Here is a 25579-nt window from a genome sequence, read left to right on the forward strand (position 1 = left end):
CACAGAAAAAGCCAGAAGTAGTGCTGTGGCTCAAGTGATAGAGTGCTAGCCTTGAGGAAAAGCCCAAGGACAATGCCCAGACCCCAGTTCAAGCCCCAGGACTGGCAAAAAAAAAAAAAAGGAGTAACAGAATACATGAAAACACAACACTGCTACTGAGCACGATATTACACCTATCTGTAATCCTAGCTAATGGAAAGGTGCAGACAGGATTACAAACTCCAGGCCACCCCATTATCAAAGCCTAAACTAAAAAAAAAAAAAAAGTTAGGATTGTGTTTCAAGTAGTAAAGCACTTACCTAACATTTTACAGGCCCCGAGTTCAATCTGCAGTACTGGTGGAAGAGTGAAGGCTCAGTTACAGGTTTGGGGATATGAAGGAGAGCTGCAACACTATATTAAAACCCCCAAATGGCCAAGCATGTTAGTATACAGCTTTAATCACAGCACTCACAAGGGGGAGTCAGGAAGACCCTAACTCTTGAGGCTAGTCTATAGTACACAGACTCATACACACAAAAAGATGAGTAATTAAAATATGGGAAAACTGATAATGATTGGAAATTTAGGAATAAATCTAATAATATATAATTTCATATAAGATGTACAGGAGCAAAACACTAAAAGATGCTGATGAAACTAAAGATCTAAAATTTTAAAAACTGGAGAAATGTTCTATCACATGTAAGAAGGCTCAAAAATGCCAAGATGTAAGTTTTTTTTCCCCAAATTAATTTGCAATCCCAATCAAAAATCTCACCAAGTTATTTTGTGTATGCAGACAGCCGAAAAGCAAAAGATTCAAACAGCTAGAACAATGCAGAAAAAAAAAATCAGAGGAATACTTTCTCCTCAAAAGTATAACACAAATTTACACTTTCATAAAAATTAGCTCAAAATGGGCCATAGATCTAATTTTAAACACAAAACTCGAACAGTTAAGGAACAGAGGGAGGGAGAGAAAAATAGGAAGGAAAGATGAGGGAAGAAACATAGGAAACTGTGTTTCCTATTTAGGTGAACTTGGCAGTTGACGGTCAGTCTCTAGAAACACTGCCAAATCTTAACATAAAGAAAAAAAATTACTAAGTAGACTTAATTAAAAATAAAGCCTTTTTAAGAAAATAGAGACAAGCCATTGAAGGAAAGATATTTGCCACTTATAGAGGACCAGTACCCAAAATATTCCAAGAACTCTTGGGTCTCGACAAGAAAACGAGTAACTGATTTTCAAGGATGAGCAAAAAGTCACTGGCAGATAGCTCATTAAAGAAAACGGATGGAAATTATTTGAAAATGATGTTGAGCTTCAGATGAGCTGTGAAGCAATGAGGCACTAGCAATGAGGCTTCCAGGGTAGCCAAAATCCTGCTAACACAGGACACTGGTGAGAAAGTAGAGCCACACAACTCCAGTTTCATTTAGATGACAGACCGCTAGTCCCTGCATAAGAGCCAAGCAAAAGGTTACTATATGACCCAGGGAAACATGAATAGGGACTGCATTTTATTTCTGGGACACTGAAATTATTCTGTATACTACCAAAATGGCAAATTCACAAACTTTGGCAACTGAGTGAACAAGTCTTTAATAATATATTAATATTTGTTCATCAATTACAGCAAATGTGCTATTCCAACTGAAGGTGAAAAAATATTGGAGAGGAACTCCAATATGGAAACTGCACTTTTCTGGCCAAATTTGTCTATAAACCTAAAACACTTCTTTAAAAAAAAAAATGTGATCAATGCACACGAAGTAAAATAACTTTTTTTATCTACTTAACATATCAAGGTTCTACGTGAGATTCCCTTCTTTAGGCAAAGCCATTTCAGTCAGTATTGAAACGACATTAAGACAGATGGGCCTCCAAATGCTATCTTCATTGCTTGTTCACTGCTCTTGGTCAAGACGTTACCTCTGAACTTCATGTATAAAGATTTATACATGTTACGAATTTAGGAAAGGAGATGTAAAACACATCTAGTAGGCTTGTTATTCCCAAAATTCTAAATCAGATAAAATAGTCCTCTGTCATCCATGAGTTCCAAATCTATGAATTCAACCTCAGTATTTTGAACTTATGAATTGAAAACATTGGGACGTGGGCTCCTATACAAAACCTGTAGACTTGGCTGTTCACATTCTTTCCAGCATTCCCCGAATAGTATACTGGATCTAGAAATATTCTAAGGTATGTTATGTGGGCACTTTAATGCAGATGTGACATTTTACAAGTGACGAACATTTGGATTTGGGCAGTCACAGGGGTTCTTGAAACCAGTCTCCTAAGGAAACTATAGTGGCCACTGTTTTGTCCTACTTTCTTTTTAATTGATTTTATTAGTAACCTTGGATGTATATTCAACCACTAATAAACATCTTATGTTTTCTTAGGAGTTTTTAATATTTGGGGGGGAAGAATATTAAAACTTGTAACTACTGGTTACATCAACAATGTTTCTATGGCAAAATGTATGCACTATACTTCAAGATGCAAAACAAGCTCAAGTTCACATTAAACTCAAAAATTCCAGAGCTATTCACCATCATCTACTGCTGATATATTTCCCAAACTTTTCCACTGAAGCACTGTTTTTCTAATTTTAATTATGTTCCTAAACACAGTTCTTCACAACAGTTTAGCTCAAACAGACCTGGTTACCCTTAAATTTGCAAGAGAACAATGTGAAATAATTTTGCATTTATTTTGTAATAATTGGTGTATTACACCAATTTTTGACACAAGAAATAAAAATACCTTGGAAATTATACTTTTGTATCTGATTTTTCAAGGTCTTAGCTATTGCTGGTCAACTTTATTATTTTTCTGTATAAAACAGACTACTGGCTGATTTTGTGTGTGTGTATATATATATACATCACACACACTACTACACCATTTCTCTTCTAAAGAGAATCTCAATATGCAAAAATCTAAGAGCCTTACTGAATAAACAAATGAGAACAAATTGGTATAAGAATTCTATACAAACTTAATTCCATGTGTTTTAACAGACCAGGAAAAATACATCTGGCTGGGATCAGTGTCACACACTAAAAACTACGAGAAATTCAAGTTATTGTTTATAGAAGATGGTCCCAAGACCTTTAAAGATTGCAAAAATGTGTCATGAATAAGAACATGTGAATCTTTTCTTGTAGAAAAGAAAGCTTGGGCTTAGAACTAAGGGGTAAATAGCTATCTTGAAAACTGTCATAAATGAAAGGAACTACTCCATTGTCCAGAACTAGGATCAAAAACTAGTGGTAACAAGGTACCTATCTCTGAGCTGATTGTGAAGATATCAGTCCAGGATTAATTATTCATCAGTAGTATCAAATTAGAAATGAGATGTTTCTGGGTAAATTATCTTATATGTAAAATGAGAGTGCTGAATCTAAGGCAATTTTCAAATTAAAAAAGGCACAGGAGCAAATTCTGAATCAATATTTAACAACTGACTTTCCTGAAAAAGTAAATCTACATCATAAAGTGATACATTATATGGCTAATTCACAATAACTATTTTATATAGTATAAAATGAACTAAACAGCAAATTGTTACAGCTAGCTTTACCAATGAGTTCTTATAAAAAGAACTTAAATATGATCTAAGATTTGGGGGTTTTATATGGTACCCATTATTGAGTTATCCATATTATTTGATTAACCTCAGGAAAAGTTTTCACTTATCATTCGTATTCAAAATTGTTGAGTTTTAGATATGCTAACATTCAATTCCTTGAACCTATTTAATATTTCATAAGTAATACTAGTATCATTTTCTCCTCTCCTATATACAAGGCAACAAGTATTATTTTTTTATTGTGCTAGTAGTACTGGGCTGTGTCTCAAGAGCTTCTCCCTTCACTTTTTCAGTCAGGGCTGGTGATCTATAACCAGAGCACATTTCTATTTCTGGCTTTTGGATTGTAACTAGAGATAAGAGTCTCCAAGATTTGTCTGCCAGAATTGGCTTTGAACTGAGTGAGATTCTCACAACTCCTGAGTAGCTAGGATTACAGGTGTAAGCCACCAGCAGCATGCCCAATATTATTTCTTACATTTGGGAGTAAAGAATTCACAAATTATTGTAATTAAATATTTCATAAAGTACCTTAATTTTCCTTAAACAAAAATAAAGGTTAGGTTTTTTTATTGTTTGGGGTTTTTTTTTGGGGGGGTTGGGGGGTCATAGGGCTTCAACTCTGCCCTAGGCACTGTCCCTTAGCACTTCAGATGAAGGCTACGGCCCTATCCCGAGGCCTGGGTGCTGTGCCTTACCACTTCAGCTCAAGGCAACTGCCCTACCCTTGAGCCACTGTCCAACTTCCGTTTTCTAGTGATTAATTGGAGATAAGATGTCTCTCTACTTGGTATCGCCTAGGATGGCTTTGAACCGTGATCCTCAGATCCCAGCCTCCTTAGTAGCTAGGATTACAGGTGTGAGCCACTGCACCGGCTAAATCAGTTGTTTTTTTAGGTCCAAAGTGTCATTCAATAAGAAAATAAGATAGACACTGCCCCCAAAATTTCAAATATCCAACTTTCCATGCAAAGGATAGTATTTTTATAAAGCTCAGAAATCCATAAATACTAAAGGCAGAGTATAGTGATGCACACCTGTAATTCCATCCACTAAGGAAGTTGACACAAGAGGATCACAAGTTTAGGACCAGTCTGGGCAACACAGGGAAAACACTATTTCAAAAGAAAAAACAAAAACCCACCAAATTAAATATAGGTCATAAGCATTAAGAGAACCATGGTACAGATGCCTTGTCATATCAAAAGCTTCATGAACAATGTCCATGGATATGTTTCTAAATCCACTTCAAACTCCTATAAAAAAAATTTGCTGTTTATCCATTTGTTTAAACTTTTCTTTTAAAACTTTGCAAGTTTACCTCTTCACCCGCTTTCTGAAAACATAAAGATATTTGTTATATTTTATTTTGTCATCAGATATTACAGGGAAAATTATTTTGAACATTTTCCTACCTATTTCATTCATACCTTACCTCTTGAGCAGAGATCCCTTTGATCATAATTCCTGAAAATTCCGATGCAAACTTCAAAGTGCCCTAACATTTTTACTGTAATAACCTAATTACCTTACATAAATATAGTGAACAGGAAAAAAAATCTGGAGTTCTCATGTGCTCTTATTGAAACATCTACTGTTCATATTTTAGGACTAAATGAACAACTTAGTTAGGACAGCTAAGCACTAACATGTTGACCAACCATTTTTATATAGCAAATAAGAACTTTGCAGCTGGGCACTGGTGGCTCACTCCTGAAAGCTACTCAAGAGGCTGAGATCTGAGGATCACAGTTTAAAGCCAGGTAGGCAGGAAAGTCCATGAGACTCTTACCTCCAATTAACCACCAGAAAAGCCAGAAGTGGAGCCAGCCAGGCAGGAAGGTCCATGAGACTCTTACCTCCAATTAACCACAAGAAAAGCCAGAAAGTGGAGCTGTGGCTCAAAGTGTCGTAGAGCACTAGACTTGAGCACAAACACTCAGGGACAGTGCCCAGGCCCTGAGTTCAAGCCTTACAAACAACCAAAAAAAAAAAGAGAAAAACAAAAGAAAAAATTGTGCAGTGGCTGTTTCTAAACAGAAGCTACCAAAAAAACAAAACAAAACAAAAAAACCCCCACAACTCCTCCCACCAAAAAATAAAAACTCAACCTTTGTATCCTTACTAAAGATTAATCAAAAATCAATTTTATATTATAGTTCATCTAATTAATGCTGGTGAAACCATAAGCTTAGCTTTTATAACTTTGAAGACATAATGGTAAGCCAAAACCAACATTCTGTAATATTTTATTTTGAAAGCTACTGAAAGTGTAGAGAAAAGTCTATGATGGAAAATTATTTATTTAAAATTTCATTTTGCCATTGTATTTGTAATACTTCTGATAAACTTCAGTGATGCAGGATACTTTTGGTCCCCCATTCCCTTTTCCTGCCCTTTTATACAAATGTAAGAAAGGCTTATATCTATGTGTATACATATGTTTATGTATCTAGATATAACTATATATATACAGATATGGTCAATGTATCTATATATGTATCTATATATCTAAATACACACACATAACACATTACATATATATTCATAAAACTATATCCTTACTTTGAAATATATCATGTAAACTTTTTAATGACTATGATTCTAAAAATTAAGAACTTTGTCTCCAGAATCTTTAACTCATCTTTGCCAAACTTACCAGATTAACAAAAGCCAAGTATTTTGGCTTCTTTTTCTTTGCCCCCAATATGGTAGCAATTCCAAATTACAATTTTCACTGGTAATTCTCATTTGTTTCAAAGTGTAATTCCTTAGGGGAACCAAACTATTTCATGGTAATCCAGGTTATGAATTACTAATTCAACTGTCATCTCTTGTTTAGGACCCTCTCTAAATGTTTATATTAATGTTTTAGAGTCCATTTCTTATATAACTCTTCAATTTTAATAGAAAATCCACTTGCAGATCCTGCATAGAAAGGGTAAATTGTTCTAGTGGCTTCAACTATATTTACATGGCTGTAAAGACAAGAATCACTGAAACAAAAAGGACTTCTACGTTGTCTTCATTAAGTTAAAAGCAAGAGACTGAATTCATGATTTTTCCTTCTGTAGTTCTAAATGTTCAAGAAAAACTAAAATATAAAATGTGTCTTCTGTTGCTAACAATTCTCATGTACTGTGTACTTTTTCAATCAGCAATTGTTTCTACTTTTCTTTTTCTTTTTTTGTAGAAAAACTGGCCATGTATATTATTTTGTAAGAAGATATATTTTGATCAATGTAGCCTTAAAATTTTTGACCAAATTTCACTCTTGGTATTTACAATACTGACTCTGGAATTTTAATGATTAAAGGCTTTTTTCCTCAAAAAAGTATAGTATACAGAAAAGATTATATATTCAGAAATGTTTAGAGAATGACACATAAAAATAAATTACACTAAAAAGTACTACTGCAGTTTTCACTTTCTACTCCTGAAACAGAAATAAGTCATTTATCAGTAAGTGCATTTTTCATGGAGAAAATATTTATTAGTTTTCAAATGATCACAAATACAAATATTATACAATTATCATTCTAGAAAAAATAGCTTATATTAATATTCATAAACACCAAAAAATATAGGACTGTGTATTTTGACACAAAATTTTTTAAAAATCTGAAAGAAAAATGCATCAAAATAAAAATTCAAACAAATCAATTCACATCAATATACAACAAAAAGGTTCACTTTTAAATAGCTGTGGTAGTGGTATGAGGTAAATAGAAATGCACTTACATTTCTTTGCACACTTTAAGGAACAGAGGCTAAGGTTTAATTAAAGCATGAGATTAAGAGATTAAATCACTTTCATCTTCAAAGCTAAATCAAAAAATTAATCATCTTACAGGCCATAAAATAGTTTGTACTGTGGCTCAAAGGACTCCAATTTACTTTCTAAGCAAATCTTACTTTCAGTTGCCTAAATTATTTTTAAAGTGTTAGGTAGGTTTTTTGTTCCAATTTATGTGTTTATAAACTGTCTTATTAACATTTAGCAAAAACAAATTTAAAATAAAGATGGAATCACTTGTGGGAATTCAGAGCTTTCCAGGGAAAATTTTAGTTCAAATTGATTTTTAAAGCTTACTTTTAGTATTATATTATGAAAATGTATTTATAATTAATGAGGAAAAAACAGTCCTTACAGCCAAGGAAGACTAATGGCCAGGTTATATTTTAGTAAATGTGGCTTCTAAAACATTTCAAATTTCTAAAATATTTAAGTTGCTTCCATTATTACCAAAATAAAACAAAAATTGGCAACATCAAGTAATTTTTTAAATTTTTCTTTAATAGTTTTTGACTGACCAGTAACTAGAAACCAAAGAAGGAACTAAACATTTTGATAATTAGTTCTTCTGAGAAATGGATTGTTTGCCTGTTTTCTAACACACCTATAGTCTTATTCTAATACTATAAACAGCTTAACTCTGTAAACTACTGCATTGTGGCAGTATTTAGTATGCCTTCAGTACAAAAATAATATCTCCATGTTTAAAAGGTATTTCTTTTAGAGGACAGATAAAGCTTTTGATCTCAAAATGTAATATTAAGGCTCAAGACCAGCAAAAGATGAACTAAAGACTATGTTGTAATAACTCTGCAGTAACTATGATGTTCACCCTTTACTGCTCCCCTATAGCATCAGGTAACAAAAAAAGTTTCACAAAGCTTTTAGGATTTTTCTATACTTAAAATTAAAAAGTAAGTTTGCCTACTTTAGTAAGAGTAATTTTCAGTCCCAACCAATTTTTTTTTTTGTGAAATAGATACAGAGAACTGCTTTAATAGAAAGAAGTCTCTCAAGCTTCCTCTATTTCAGTCTTCTGAATAAAAAGGAATTATTTTTATGGCCATATAAAACTCCAATCTGAAAAAATTTTTTCATTATCTGAGCCTTTCCATTTTCAGACCAAGAGTAAATCAGAATAAATCTTAAAAGTTTATAAACAACAAGATCAGGTGGCTCGCTCATCTTGTGTCTTCTAGACATATTGCATGGATCCATTCACCACTGCCTTCCAAACTGCAGATGCTGGCATGTGTGACAGATATCATCCATGAAGGCTCTGCTAGAAGAATTCCTTTTGCTGAAGAAGTATGATGTTTTACCAGTTGAAAGAAATCTGGGCAATTAGAGAACAAATAAACCGGTCTCCCATTATCAAGATACCTGGAGTCACAGAAGGAATCCACCAAGGAAAAATGAAAACTTGCCAAAGGCACCAAGTTCACATTCTACCCACTGTAGATGATAAGAACTTCCTGGAATCAAATCCTACCCTTGGCATCAATGAAACTAAGAGAAAACCATCTTAATGCCATTGGAAAAATCTAGCAAAAGGTTCTTTTGTCACAAATAGGGATTGGAAAACCACTTTTGAGTATATACAGCTTTCAGGAATATTACACATCCTGAAACTTACATTCATATTTATTTTAAGAATGAAGCCTAGATTTGACAGTAAAATCACAACAGATCTAATATGAAGGCCTAACAATAAGGTAGGAAAAAGACCAAAAAGTTCTCACTAGCAGGGTAGGATAATATATGGACATCTGAACTGTACAAATTAAGAGATTTCAGATATCCACCTTGCCCAAAGATGAAATAAAGAAACTTTTAAATTACTGGAATTTTATAAAAGGGCACTTAGAAGTCCCCTATTACCATAAAGGCCAACAGGTAAACATTTTCTTTTGTAAATTTATGTAGACTAGATAGGCATTCAACAAATCATGTGCCCCAAAACATCCACTGCTTTTATTATCTGGAGAGAAAATTAAATAAATTTTACGCTTCTTTTTATGAATGGGCACTAGCTGGCACTCAGAAAAATGAACAGGCTATCGCCCCACCTGGTTCATTTAAGAACCTAAGGAGTTTACCAATAGGATAAAATGGGCAATGCAAGGACACTTCAATCTAGAAATAAACCCAAGTAAATAATGGAAAGCACCCACTTGTTTATTATCCTTTCCCACTCTCTCCAGAAGCTGGATATTCTGTCTCCAAGGGTTCAGTGGAGAAAGTGGACCCCTGACGTCAAAAGCTCTCCGTAGTCTTGGCTGTATCTGTGGTTCTAGGATCACTCCTTGCACCTCTGGTAGGAGAGAAGCACTGAAATAGAGAGCTGAATATAGATTTAAAAAAAATTCTTATTAAGAAATCACATTCTCTGGTCATTTGAGTTTGTAATGACTTATCCTTAGGACAAAAAGGAACTATCTTTGGGCATACTTCCTTAAGTGCCTTCTTAATTTGAATTTTAGAAGTCTATTACCACAAATGATTAAATCCTCAGGAGCTATTAAGAAGGAACCTGCAATGGTCTAAGCCATAACATACTCTGTGACAAACCACTCAACTTCAAGTGGAAGATAGAAGCAAAAACTAAATTATGACTGGAAATCAGATCATAATTATCTTAAAGGGACAGGGGGAGTCTTAGTTCATTCTTCTGTTAAAGAGAAGAAGATGGATTGGAAAGTAGAAAGAATAATCAAGCAAATTTACAGGAATGCTACTAAACATTAGCAATGTCTAAGAAGCTGAATTTGCCAGTTTTCAAGTCTTCAACCATTTAAAGAATTAAACTCACAAAGGCCAATATTACAGTAACACAAGGCTAAACTTGCATTATGTCAAAGCTGTAACGTCTGTCACTGAAAAATGCTTATTCTTCAAGCATCCATCTTTGCAACTGAAGGGCAGAATAATGGGCATACATAATTTAGATTCAAAATCTGTTTTAAAATGCATGATCATTTTGTTTTTGGTTAAGATGGACCAGGAGTAATATTAATGGCTACAATGTAGAAATTAAAGCATTAGGATATATAAAACTACAGATGATGGTAAAGATACTGGAAAATAGCTTTATTATTGGAATAGATAACAAAGAGAAGAAAGTTCAAAGCACATAGCATTTGATCAAGGAAAAGTTGAAAGGAGAATAAAGAGAGGCAGGTATATATTTAAAGTTACTGGGAATGCAGGACATATTTTTAAATATTGCCTCAGGAAAATGGATGAATTATACTTTGTGGCACAGAGTGATATGTCCCTAGTAAATTTCAGATCTTATTCTAAATTTACAGGTGCTGTGTGTCCTTGCTTTATACAGTGTTCTATTTTTCTGGGGGATGCTGTATTTTGGGATAAATTATGAAAAATGCTGCCAAGTAATTTCCCTTTCACACCAACTAGTTATCACAAGGTTTCCTTACCTGTTAGTAGAACGAGGACTGTGCTCTCTTGTTCTCTAAGAAGGTAGCAACCAATCAGTTAGTGCTTTGGTACTGACTCTGGCAGCCAGTTTTTATTATACCCAAAGCTGAAAAGGAATAGTTATTCCATTACCTAACAATATTTAGATTCATCTTTTAAAGATGAAGAGTGAACTAACCTTACTTTTGCTGAGATCATAGCCAACTCTGTACAAATGTAAACAGCTGGGCCTTAGAAATGATAACCTGTGACTTTAACTATCCAATGTGTAATGCCAAAAATAAAGAAAATGGAAAAGAATATCTGAAAGAAGTCAAGGAGGTGAAATTGCTGTCTGAGATATCAAATAAATAACTAAAGAAGTATTTCATGAACCAAAACAGCAGCTATGTTTTTCCCACTTAAAAATTTTCAACTTTAAGTTCTTAAAAGTCTTTTGGGTTTCAAAAAATCTGCCTTCAGATCCAAGATTTTAAAGTAAGTATTATACAGTATTACTGCTTTGAGGAGGTAGATACGGAATGAAAAGAGGAAAGAACAAATTAGGAAAAAAAAGATTTGAATATTGAATACTTCAAGAAATGTAATTTCAAAAATCCTCAAATTAACAAACCATTTTATAGCTAAGTTCTTATGGGGTGGAAAGGAATAAAATTCTGTATAACAGAACTTTCATATACATTTTCATTATTCCTGTAAGATGCAAATAGGCATGACAAAAATACTGTACGAATTATTAAGCAAACATCCTGTCTTTTCTAACCAATTTTGACAAACCACTTCTTTTAAGAGATTGTAATGTTTAAACATAAGCCATAGGAATTACTTCAGAATTATAAATTCACTAATCCAGTAAAATTTAATTACAGTGATCTAGACAGTTAAAAAGATTAAGAAATTATAAACAAGATTCAAGAAATTTTCAAGTTTTCCTTTAATTCTCAAATATTAATCAATGGTAAAATAGAGGCAAAAAATGTCTATTTTGAAATAGAAAAACACATAACTTTCTTTTAAGCTTGAAAATGAAAAGCAAATTCCAAGAAATCATATCTTGCTCAGATTAATAACAGACTCAATTTATAATTTCACCTTTAGTAGGAGCTTGAAATTTAGTATCTCCTAACCTTTGATTTATCACATCCCACAAAACGTGTAATAAAAATATAGCCACCATATATTTAAACAAATCTGACCTATCTTTAAGTAAAGTTGCAGATCAAGTAAAATAAGTGGTAGAGAAATAGATCCATTGCTAAATGTCTCCCAAGTCAAATCACTTTCAAACATATTATTCTGCCCAAAGTATCAAAACTTCCACATAGTAAGAAAAGCTTCCACATACTAATAACTCAGAATGATACACAAATTTTGCTAAAAAACAAATTATTCTGAAATATTTCAAGAGAGTTGGTTTTCCTTTGCTACAAGTTATTAATTCATGAAGACTGTGGATTTGAATACATACCACTTATATGGAAGCATTTACAGTACTTTCAATGTAAGGTCATTATTTTAAGAGCTGTCTTTGTCAGAGTATCATCGACAGACTAATAAAAATGATACAGTAAGACTTTGCCTAATTCTGTTTTAATAGACAGCACGCCTCTATGCAATATTTTAAGTATTTAAATAAATATTTCACTGAAGGAATAACATTTTAACAAATCAAAAACAAATTTTAAATCAAAGCTAACAAATATTGGCAATTCTATGATACAACCTCAATCAGATCTATTAATCTCTCAGTACACGGAGGGGAAAAAATTACTTTACCATGTAATATAAATAGAAAACAATTTTAATGATTGTTACTGAAGATCATTATATTCAAATCAGAAGCAACAAAATATATGTAAATACATATACAACATAATTTGTACTATATATATTCTACTGAGTAATTCTTCTGTTATCACTCATTCTTACTGGCTCAAAGGCATGTCTAGAGATGAAAAGGAAATTCTCACAAATTTCTCATCAGTGTCTGACAATTCAAGATGGCCATAAGATGAAAGTAACATTTTTAACAAAAACAGAGTCTTCATATCACCAGCCCCACCAGCACATGAAATTTAATCAAGAAGTAAAACAGAAATCTGTCAAGTGGTGACAATCAAAGTAGACACAAGAAGGTTCAACTTCCTAAAGCTACAGGACATACAAATATTTCATAGATCTATCTCTTTTGAAGGCTATCACTTCTAGGATTAATTTTTGAGTTGGCCAGAAGAAAATTCAAAGATTTTTAAAGACTATTAGCCATACCATAAAGCCTACTATTGATGTTCTAATGCTTTTTTTTAAGAGATATAATAGTGCAAGAAAGCAAATGAAAGTATTGCTGGAACACTCAGTTTCAAACTTTTCAACTTCAAAAAGTGAACAATCATATCACTTCCCACAAACAAAATACTTTGTTTCTATTTTTGACTCCAGGGAAGGTTTAAAAAAAACAAACAAACCAGAAATCTAAGGTCAAATGAAATAGATTTTAGGAAAACCAGGGTAAAAGTTAACTTAAGAGACTACATGGTATTATAAGGATATACACATAAAAGAAGTTATAATTAAAAGGAAAAGCCCAGAATACAGAATCCTCCAAGAGTTGACCATTATAAACACATTTTCTAATCCTTTTGGAAACAGTATTATTCAAAAATGCAGCTAGGATTTAAATTACTCCTCTACCTTTAAAAGTCATATTATTTAAAAAGGCAGCAAAAGGTATCTAACTCAAATCTGTCTTCATGCTCCAGTGAACAGGCATAAGCTAAAGTAAAATAGACAAAAAAAATCCAGAATACAATATATTTTAGAGCAATTAATCTACTATATTAAGAAGAAAAAAAGACTGGGATTTTAGTCTAGTGGTAGAGTGCTTGCCTAGCATGCATGATGACCCAGGTTCGATTACTTGGCACCATACACATAGAAAAAAGCCAGAAATGGTGCTGTGGCTCAAGTGGTAGAGTTCTAGCCTTGAGAAAGTCCAAGAACAGTGCTCGGGCCCCGAGTTCAAGACCCACGACTGGAAGGCACAATTAGTCCCAGAATACATATTATTTAAAATATAACTAAAAGAGTGTATAGTTCAAGTGGTAGAGCACCAAGTGCAATGCTCACAGTTTCAGCATCAGTACTGTCAAAAAAAAAAAAAAAGATAAAGCCATCTAAAAATAATTCTGTCAGTTCTGTAGTGTTTGAGCCTGATGACAAAACAAAGAAACATTTTGACAGTAGCATCCACTAGGCTCAGAGAATAGGCATCCCAAACTTTAGGACCCACATCATCAAACTAAAAGAAGTTAAGAAAACCCATGCTGTCATCTATTCATTAGTAATTTCCAAATGATAATTAGGCTATAAACTCAAAAGGCTTAAAATGTCCAACATAGTACCTAAATTTAAATCCTGAACATTTTAATTCTGGTGACTATTCAAATATTCATAGCTGTTTCTACTTTTTGAACATTTTGGGAATAGAATTTTGACTGTCATAACCCATTTCTGGAGAGGAAAACGTTACCAAGAAGAAAATGGTTTAAAAAAAAAAAGCTGTAAAAGGAAAAGGATGTGTACCACCCAACTATTTATGAAATAAGCTTTGACATAACTGATGTCAAAATTGGGAGTTTAAGTCACATTGTACTAGTTATCAGTAAAAGTGATAACAGATGTCAGTTTATTAAAATCTCTGAGTCAACTCACATTCTTTGCTTAGCAAGTCAAATATCTTCTTCACATATACATATAGCTCAAAAAGACCTGACAATAATATACCTTAGTGAGTGGTCTACCATTTGATCAAGAGAAAAAGGGAGAGAGAGAAGGAGGGACAATTCCTGCAAAATTCCTAGGTTCTATAACTTATTTTGGTTTTTCCCCACTTCAAGAACTAGTTAACACAAAGCTATGGGTTTTGAAATCTTACACTCAACTTAGAAATCCAGTTCAATTAATCTTCACAACTTAAAAAAAAAGATACTGACTCATTATCTAAACTGATTAATTTCATTCATTCTAAGGAGTTAGTTTTCAGTCCCACAGGAGATTGAGAATGGAACAGATGGTCTTTAGGAACTATGTCCATTTAAAACAATCTTTAAGATTAAAAAAAAAAGTTTGTAAATAACCTGATTTGGATAATGGTTCTACTTTTGAGTATTAACAAACTGTTACATGACAGTGTATTCTCTTAAGTATTTTTCACCTCTATTAAGAAGGGACAGAGCCAGGCAGAATGGCTACAGCCTTTAATCGAAACTACTTGGAAGACAGATTAGGAAATCACAGCACTAGGGCAGCCCAAGCATAAAAGTTTAACTGACTCTATTCTCAACCAATGGCTGAGCCACCAATGGTAAGCACTGGTTATCTTAGCTACTGTGGAAGCACAAAGGCTTGGGGGAGCAGTGCATGCCTGTCATTCCAAGAGATATGAGGAAGCATAAGTTGAATAGCAGCCCAGGCTATCCCAGGCATAAAGCAGATAGTACCTTAAAAATAACCAAGGCAAAAAGGGATTGGAGGAGTGACTAAACTAGTAGAGCATCTGCCTTGCAAAATCAAGGGCACAAATTGAATCACAAAAAAAAAAAAAAAAAAAAAACCACAACTTTTATTATGAATTTAACAATTTGAAGCACTTCTCAGCCCTATATAATAAAATCCTAGCAGAATATGGAATTCAGCAAAAGAATTCCTGATGTCTCCTTTTGTATGTAGTGAGTCCTCTCTCTCTTTTTTTGGCCAGTCCTTGGCCTGAGCACAGTCCTCTCTCTCTTTTTTTTAGCCAGTCCTTGGCCTGAGCACTGTCCTTGGACTTTCTCAAGGCTAAAGCTCTACCACCTGAGCCCCAGCACCACTTCCGGCTTTTTTTTTCTATGTCTGTGGTACCAAGGAATCAAACCTGGGTCTTCATGCATGCTAGGCAAGCATTCTACCACTAGGCTAAACTCCCGGCCTAAATTCTGTGGGTTTTTTTGTTTTGTTTTGTTTTTGTGGGTCACAGGGCTTGAACTCTGGGCCTGGGTACTCAAGGCCCTTGAGCCACAGCCCCACTTCCCGTGAGTTTTCTCTTAATGGTGGTATTATTTACCATTCTTATTAGAACTGAAAAAAATAGCCAATCTTTTTCTGTAACAATTACATCTCTTTAGGAAAGACGGTACTTCTTATTTGGCACAGTAGTAGGAGCTGTCCTATAAAGTTAGCAAGAACTTAACTAGTAGCCCCCCAAATAGTACAAAAGTAGCTACTACCATCATGTAACATAATAATATAAAATACTTGGACTTAGTTTAAAAAGCTCATAAAATGAAGTAGAAAAAAAGTTAGATATTAAGTCTGATGCCAAGGCTAATGCTCATTAATTTAGCTGTTTCAATCAACTAAATTGAATTAAAAAGCTTATCTACACACCATATACATAGTTAACATAATTTAATTAATGGAAGACACGGATAAACATCTTATAATACTTCTTTTAGAATACTAGTTTCAGCTTGTAGACCTAAATAGTGTCTTTTTTTCTTTACCCTTAGTAACTCTGGCAAAACTAAAAACATAAAAAGGGATTCAGTAAGTATTTCTGAAATAAATGAATTACAGTATCAGGAGAAAAAAACAGAAGAGTATAAAAAGCCTTCCAGACTAATCAACAATTCCTTGTAGCAGAGGTCATTTCTTTATCTAGATTTAGATGTAGGCAAGGAGGCATAGTGCCCCCTGACGGTGGACTTTATCAACTGTTCACACGTTTATCAATCATCTATCAACAAATTTGTTCTTTCTCATGTAAGGGTCTTCTACTCCCTTTGTATTTCTTTTTGTTTGTGCAGACCATTGGTACTAATGATTAGGTCACATATTTACAAGGCTCAAATATAGCACAACTTGGTTTTGTTAAGCCCAAGTGTTCAATTATTAAAAGTTTTTGTTTTTACATATGGGAGCAATTAAAGGAGCTTCTTTAAGATTCCAAATAGCTAAGAATCAGTATAACCAGAAATATAATTCTAAATAAAGGAAACAACCAAAATGGGCCTGAATTTGTCTAACTCAGCTAAAACAGTCACTCTTCTCTTGACTGTATTAGAAGAATTAATAAGTTTAGTCTGGCAAAAACATACAAAGTACCGTATCTAGAAATTCATTCTATACACGAGGTGAAAAAAATTTTTTAAACACTGGGTTTTAGTAGCTTTTGTCTGTTTCATATTAGTGAAAAGTGGAAACTATAAAACATGAAAACAAGACATACCGCATTACTATTTAGTCATAAATCAAGCTACCATATATCTCCTAACATCTTCTTTACCATCTACCAAACATTTAAAAATTCCAATTGCTTCTTTCAATAGCTTTATTTACAATGAGTTGGGAGGAGGGAAATAGTGATGAATAAAAGCAACTCTGCTATAAAAACTTCTAAGGAAGGGAATAATAATGCAACTATTTTTAAAAGCCAGGTATGATGCAGCACAGTAATTCCAGCACTCAGAAAGACTGAGTTTAGGACCACCTTGGGCTATGAAGACCCTGTCAAAAAAAAAAAAAATCAAACTAATTGATAATGAGAAAAAAAAGAAAAATCCTGTTTTTCAACAGAATATTAAAATTTAAGTTGGAAATTTATGTTGTGAACATAAGCTGCAACAATTCAAAATTAAAGATCTGAGGCATAAAAAGTCTGTTAGATTCAATCAATTAAAATGAAGTACTGTAAATATTTTCATGTAACCTGACTAAGCTTAAAGAAAGTATGGGAATCTTATCACAGAGACCAACTGAAGGCTACTAATCTCATTAAAATGTTCATATCATAAAACTGTTTCTACAGTTATTCATCTCAAACTGGATTCTACTTAAGCAAATTTTCCAAATTTACATTTTAGTCTATAGCAATACATGTGAAAATTTTAAGCATCTGAGTTAGCAAATATGACCAAGTTACTTAACTTCACAATATTTTATCTATAATAGTGTGTGTGTGTGTGTGTGTGTGTGTGTGTGTGTGTGTGTGTGTGTGTCTTGTTTGTCAGTCAGTCCTGGGGCTTGAAATTCAGGGGGTTGGACTCTGTCCCTGAGCTTCTTTTGCTGAACACCAGCACTCTACCACTTGAGCCACATCTCCACTTCTCCACTTCCAACCTTTTTTTTTTGTTGTTGTTTATTGGCTTTGAGAATCACGATCTTCAGATCTCAGCCTCCTGAGCAGTTGGATAAATTTGAACCATCTCCCTCTATAAAATCCTCAAATGCTCTATAAACTTGATCAGTAAATTATAAGAAAAGGCACTAAGTTGGTTACAGAATTAACCAACTTCAAGCAATATTTGCTTGCAGGTATATAATATGTATTTGCTCTTAGAAGAAGGATGTGGTACACATCCAAAATTACAGGACTCAGGGAAGGAGGCAGAAACTCCGGAAGGTATCGTTTTAAAATTTTATTTCCATCTAGTCATTCTGGATCTACCCTTCCTGCCTGGATCCTCAAAATTGGTTTAAAAATTCTATAAATGGGGTGGGGAGTGTGGCCTAGTGGTAGTGTGCTTGCCCAGCATGCATAAAGCCCTGGGTTCAAGCCCCCGGAACCATATACACAGAAAAAGCCAGAAGTGGCACTGTGGTTCAAGCCCCATGATGGACCAAAAAAAAAAAAAACCAGAAAAAGGAAAAAAAAAAAAAAGAAAAAAGAAAGGGTCTGGGAGATATAGAGTGCTTGCTTAGCATACACGAAGACCCATATTTTATGCCTTGGTACCACATACATAGAAGTAGTGCTTTGGCTCCAATGGTAAGAGTGCTAGCCTTGGCCGGGAGTTTGGCCTAGTGGTTAAAGTGCTTGCCTAGCATGCATGAAGACCTGGGTTCGATTCCCCGGTGCCACATACATTGAAAAAATGCCGGAAGTGGTGCTGAGGCTCAAGTGGTAGAGCTCTAGCCTTGAGAAAACCCAAGGACAGTGCTCAGGCCCTGGACTGGCAAAAAAAAAAAGAGTAAGAGTGCTAGCCTTAAGGAAAGTCCAAGGACAGCGCTTAGGTCCTGAGTTTAAGCCCCAAGACTGGCAAACTAAATAAAAAATAAAAAGTAAATTTAAAAGACTGTTGCTAATCCATGTACCATGATCAAGCCAAGGATTTTGTTAACTACATTATCTCAGTGCTTGCATTCAAGAGGAAACACTTGGAAGAAAAAAACAAACAAGAAAACCAGGCATAAACAATTCACTCAGAAAGAAGTGGATTTTTTAAAACACACTCACTAATTGAGTTTTACTGAGTATCATCTTTATAAAGTATTTTTAAAACATAAATATTTCTCTAAAAACCAATGAGCATAATCATCAAAAATACAACTGATTTTTATGAGACACACCAATAAAATAAAATTAATAACTACCAGGTTCATTTCCTTTGCAAAAACATGAATAGTAAATAAAAAAAATCTAAATAATAATAATAACAAGCCAGACACTGGTGGCTCAAGCTTGTAATCCTAGCTACTCAGGTGGTTGAGGTCGGAGAATTTCTATAAGAAACCAACACAGGCAGGAAAGTCTGTGGGACACTTGTCTCAATAAACAATTCAGAAAAAAGCCAAAAAGTGGTAGAGTGCTGCTAGCCTTGAGCACAAAGAAGTTCAGGGATGATATTTAGGCCATGAAGACTGGTCCCAGGACTGGCAAAAACAAAACAAAACAAAACAAAACCTGAGACCTCTATCATTCAAAAGTATTTACAGCAGCTTCTGTCTAAAAATCCTTCTGAAGAGTAGGTACCTGATATGTCATTTATTTATCAGCAACTAAAAGTAAAAATCATGATCAATTACTTTGCATCTAGATCTAGATGTAGCACTACCTGCTTGTACTCCCAGCTCCTCAGAAGTCTGAGGCAAGAGCCTGAGCTAAATTGAAAGTTTGTCATCTCAATCAAATACTTAAAATCTTAGCCTCTGGGCTGGATGCTGGTGGCTCATGCCTGTAATCCTAGCTACTCAGGAGGCTGAGATCCAAGGAACGAGATAAAAAGCCAGCCCAGGCAGGAAAGCCCCTGTTCGACTCTTATCTACAATTAACCACTAGAAAACCAGAAGTGGTGCTGTGGTTCAAGGGGTAGAGCGGTAGGCTTGAGCTAAAGAGCTCAGGGATCTTCACCCAGGCCCAGAGTTCAAGCCCCATGACTGACCAAAAACAAACAATTAGCATCTACAAGGGGCTTCTAGTCTCATTTACTATAATGAATACTATTCTTTTTAATTTCTATATATACAAGTATAGCCTTTCTTAGAACATTTATTACAGCTATCTTACAAAACAACCTTACAGTTCCATAATTTTTTTCCTTATCTAGAATGGGGTAAGGAGAAAAGTAGTAAGAACTCAGTAAAGTGATTTAACTACAGATAAATATCACCGCAGAAGGAGATTCAACTAATGGTTTCTTTATACTTACACACCTCATTAACTAACAGTACTGGAATTATTCTTTCCTCCCAAGCTCTCACTCAGCTTTTCATTCATGATTGGTACTCTACTTTCCACCTGAGCTACACTTCCACTTCAAGCTTTCTGCTAGCTAACTGAAGAAGATGGTCTACCTAGGCTAGCTTTCAACTGCAAATCTCAAATCTCAACTTCCTGAGTAGCTAGGATTTATAGGTGGGAGCCAGGGTCACCTGACTGAAATTTATTATTTCCATTCATACTTCCTTGAAATAATATACCATTTTTTGAGACAGTCTTGCTCCAGACTGAGACTACAGGCTTTGACTCCAATATGCCCCTGTCACTTAACTTTCAATCAGTGAATGTTGAATACCTATCACAGTTCTTCCGTTTCCTTAAAATTTCTAGTTTCTACTTTTCTGTTGTCATTACTGTGTCTCCAAACGCCATTTCTCTTTCCCTCCCTACTTTTTATCTGCTCTATAGCTATAAAGCTACCGAAAATAAAGACTTATTTAAAAAGTCAAAATATGCTATGCAATTATAGTGGTAAGGGGGTGTGTTCCAAATGGATTTATGATAGCAAATTCAGGGTTTTTTCTTGTCTCTCTTTATTTTTACAGTGCTAGAGCTTGAACCCAGGGTTTTGGCATGCTAGACAAGCACTCCACACCAGACTATGTTCTTAGCTCCACAAGTAGCTCATGAGGTCCTACATATCACATCAGAGCTGTATTCCAAAGGACTGGGTTCCAGTGTTTGACATGTGGATAAGTGGAGTGTTACTATAAATTGAGTTCTGACACCTTACCTTTCTTATTGAGAACAAGGTCACTGATTCTTGATTCAAATCATGATCTAAGATTGCAGTGAGAAAACAATATTACATATTTCACACTGCTTTAACTGATACTTAGCCTTTATATTGTCATTATTTTCCCTACCCATGTCTTATCCACCCAATGCATACAATGGCAGCAAGAAGACAAATATTTAGCAATCATTCAATCCCTATCCTGGATGTATTCCTGTTCTTCCTAAAATATGTCTGAATTCATCTATCAAGCAAACATCTCAGAACTTATGAAAGCCAGACATTATAGTAGGAAACTAGAAACAGGAAATTGGAAACAGTTTAAGGTATTGCTCTCATGGAGCTTACATTCTTAAGTACAGGACTGAGCAGAATCTCCATTCAAAATCCAAGATCTAAACAAGAATATCTGAAGAATGTAATGACTCAACTAACTTATGGAATGACCCTTATATATCAGCATGTTAAGATCCAAATATGGTTTGTCCCCTCTAAAATTTACATTGAAATTTGACTGCCATCATTGTGGTATTTGGGGAAAAGTGGGCCTTTCAGTAAAAAGTGAAGTTTTAAGGAGGAAATAATGCCTTTCTCAAGACAGAGCTGATTCTCTCAGGCCTAGTTACCAAGAGAATGGCTTGTTATAAAGCGACAGTGTCTCACTAACTGCCTGTCTCTTTCACTTGTAGCTGGCATGTGCTTCTGCTTTCTGCCATGTGTTGAAGCAGCACTAATAAAGCTGCTGCACTTCCAATTTCCAACCTCCAAAATCTCTTTATAAATTACCAACTCTTCTCTTTTTGAATCCTTTTTACAAATAAATTTTATAATTATAATTATAGTAACAGAAAACAGACTAAGTCATTATAGTTCCCAAAGCCTTCCAATGCACTTAACTGACAAGCAAACATAACATCCCAGTTCTGATAATATAGTCCATTGGCAATAGAGCCAAGTCATTTTAAACACAAGCTCCGGAATACAACTGCTTGGATTTAATTCCACTACATAACCCTGAAAAGATGTTCATTTTACCCTGTTTCCTCACCTGTAAGATGAGGACAAAAATGGCACAATTCATGACAATGTTCTGAGAATTAAGTAAATTAACATATGTAATGTACTTTTATCAGCACAATTTAAGAACTATGATTTCCAAATACTACTCCATGTCACTTTCACTACTGTAAGTACTAAATTTTTGTATAACTATAAACAAGCTAGAAACAGCACATAACATAAAACAGGAACATGATATTTAATTAGAGAGTGAACAAAAATAGGTGTACTATTTTCTCTGTTAAACTTGACCACAGAAATCCTATAGGCATCAAGACTGTGAGGCATCAAGAAGAAATCCATTTTGAAGCCCTAAATTAAAAACAATCTTTAAAAATGTGATATAAAAATATCTTTATTAGACCCAGTATTAAAAACGTATCATTACACTAGGAAAAATTTATGCTAAATATTTGTTATACCTACAAAAATAGAACTAGTCAATATACTGCTTATTACTTCCTGGATATAGATACTCTCATTAAACAACATAATTAACTAAATGAGCTGAGACAGAAATGAAAGGAAGAGTTTTATAAATCAATAATCTATAATTCACTTCTAAAGAAAATAGTAAGGCATGTACACAAGATATTAGGAATTCCCCCAACCTGCATAGCCAGTTGATTTTACAAAAATAATCTGGGAGGCCTATCTTATCCACTTAAAACACAGAGTAACCCTTTAAGTTCCTTGGGTACAGAAGGGCAATACCATGAGTCATGATCTAAAATTAACCCTGAATAAAACCAAGCTACACTAGATCTCCCCTATCAACATAAACAAGTTTTACTCCAGGCAACCAGGATTAACACTGAAATGTCCCTTTCAAGTGTGGGAAAACTTAAAGAGATTTAGAACTATCCTCAAACACCACAACGTTTATGATATAATTTTCCTTCCTGTTTTTAATTGTTCCAATACTAAAAAGTAAAGGCTTCTACTTTTAATGCACTTTTATGCCTGTTTAGTACCCACAGACATTAAGTTAACTGCTAGTTATGGCCACTGCCAACCCATTTTCCTTGGTTCTTTTAGCTATATACCTTGCTGGTTTAATAATATTAACTAAAATGACCATTTAAACAAGCAGTTACTTAATGATTACTAAACTGTTAAAAAGAAAACAATACAAACTGGTGGCATTTTACAAATTTGTAACAAGACAAAAGAACTTCCAAAATAATGTTTACTTAAGAATCATATGACAAATAATTGTATAATTAGTCAAAAATGGAAAACTGGTCATTTCCATTTTGAAGAAAGTAGAGAACTTTGTTTTACCCAAATTAAAGAATTTTTGTTAGAATAAGCATAAGTAAATACAAGACAAAGTACATTGCTTGTTACAAATATCCAACTGTTACATTTTTTACTCATAAATACAGCAAAAGCAAATCAATTTTCAATTGATTATTAAAGAAGAAAAAAGTGATATTCTATGATCATCTATCAAAAATTTATCTTTTAAATTTACCATAATGCTTTTAAAAGGGTGAGTTTCCTAAGTGGTAGAGGAATCCTGCCCACTAACTACCAGATTCTCAGCTCAAACTCCAGTAAGGAAGAGGGAAAAAAAGTCAAATAAATAAATAAAAGAATGAATTTCCTATGTGATGTCTTTGCTAATATTAACAATACATTTCCTTACTAAAGTAGACTTTTATTGAGTGTCTATCTGTTTGGTCTGAAATTTTCAGCTTGAAATATGTAGTAACAGAACAAAATAGATCTTCATTCAAGATTGAAATCATCAAATAATCACAGAAAATAAAAACTAAACATAAACTGTACAAAACACTGTATTCTCTTAAAAATCTTTTTTCCAAGAAGGAAGTACTTAGGTTTAAACGCAGGGTGCTAAGATTGCTTGCTCAGCTGATACTCTACTACGTGAGCCATGCCTCCAGTCTTGCATTTTGCAGATTATTTTGGAGATAAATTCTCAAGGACATTTTTATCCAGGCTGACTCTGAATCACAGTTCTCTAGATCTTGGCCTTCAAAGTAGCTAGGATTACAGCCTATGAGCCTCTTGCCATTCAGCAAAGCACTTTTAATCAGCATCAGAATCTAAATTCAGGAAGACCTCTCAAAAAAATGACAGTTAAGTGTTAAGGAGAGAATGAAAAAGTAGCATAGGCAATGTTCAGTCTAAACAGCATGCACAAAGGCCTACAGGACCAAGAAAATATGGTGAGAAACTATCTGAAAGTAGGTCAAGTACAACTGGAAAACTATCTAAAAGTAGGTCAAGTACAACTGGACTTTAGAAAGGGGATGGTAGCATGATACCAGGCCAGAGTAAACAAAGATAGAACAGCGTAATCACCTTAAAATAAAAGGGAAGCCTTCAACTGGATATCAGTGAGTGACATATAACAACAGATTTCTACTGTAAGAAGTATCATTTTGGCTGCAACAGAGTATCAAAGAGGCACAGCATATACAAGAATATCTGCATCTAGTACTAGAAGTGAGTACTGTTATCTAGCATGTGGCAGTAGAGATGATGAGGAAAAAACTAAAGATGAATCTGGTCAGGATACAAGGAAGAAAAGGATAAAGAATGACTCTAAAGTGGAAAAATGGTATTTATCAAAGTAAAGACAACTGTAGTTGGAGAAGTGGCTCAAATGTGGTAGAATGCCAAACACGGGGTCCCAAATCCAGATATCAGATAAAGGAAAAAAACAACAACAACAACAGAAGAAGCATGAGGAACTAGGAAATCAAGGACCAAGGATTAAGTCAACAACTACTTGCTAAGATTAAGAAGCTGAACCAAATGCAGAGAAGTGTTGGTAAGCAGATGACTATATACACCAAAGGATAAGAGGCTAAGAAGAAGGCTGGACAAGTAGTATGAATCCTAGAGTTGATAGCACACAGATTAGCTTTAATGCCTTGGAAACAAGGAAAAGATAGAAGAGGACTCAGGGAAAAAAAAATCTGGCAAATAAATAAGAAGAAAATCCAGAAGAGAGGAATGGTAAGAATGGAGAAAAGAAAACAGGATATTAAAGTAAAAAGTGTCTCAAAGAGGCAAACCACTAGGCCAAAGTATTGATGAAAAATCAAGTTAGAATCCCTGGCGAATGTGATTGGTAAAAAGGAAATCAAATTATACATGAGACTAGGGAACAACTCAACACAGAATCTAAGACTCTTTATAAATAGTATTTTTAAGTAGATACATTAAATGTTTTCTTCCTGTAGCACGCACAGGCACTCTGTGCCCCTCTCTAGCTCTCTTCCTTCCACCCTCCTTCCCTCCCTTTCCCCCTCTCTGTCTTTGTCTCTCTGTCTCTCTCTGTCAGCTACTGGGCTTGAACTCAGGGCCTGGGTGCTGTCTCTAAGCTCTTTTGCTCAAGTTAGTGCTCTACCACTTTGAGCCACAGAGGCACCTCTTGTTTTTTGAG

The 25579-nt window shown here is 34.3% G+C and overlaps 1 protein-coding gene across 3 annotated transcripts in view; it reads right to left on the reverse strand.

The window, feature by feature from the left end:
• Positions 1–25579, reverse strand: part of Tsc22d1 (TSC22 domain family member 1) — a 97575-nt gene that overhangs the window by 60667 nt on the left and 11329 nt on the right. Inside the window, exon 3 of one of the 3 annotated variants that reach the window (XM_090342097.1) lies at positions 9562–9731. The exons of the other annotated variants lie outside the window; for them this stretch is intronic. Within the exon in view, the coding sequence (XP_090198223.1) occupies positions 9644–9731 (88 nt within the window). The 3' untranslated portion in view covers positions 9562–9643. Of the gene's footprint in view, positions 1–9561; positions 9732–25579 lie in introns of those variants that run through there. 3 annotated transcript variants of the gene reach the window in all.

This window comes from Megascapheus bottae, chromosome 11 (assembly GCF_031878675.1).
Source record: "Megascapheus bottae isolate mThoBot1 chromosome 11, mThoBot2.hap1, whole genome shotgun sequence".
In the NCBI taxonomy this organism is placed as follows: Eukaryota; Metazoa; Chordata; class Mammalia; order Rodentia; family Geomyidae; genus Megascapheus; species Megascapheus bottae.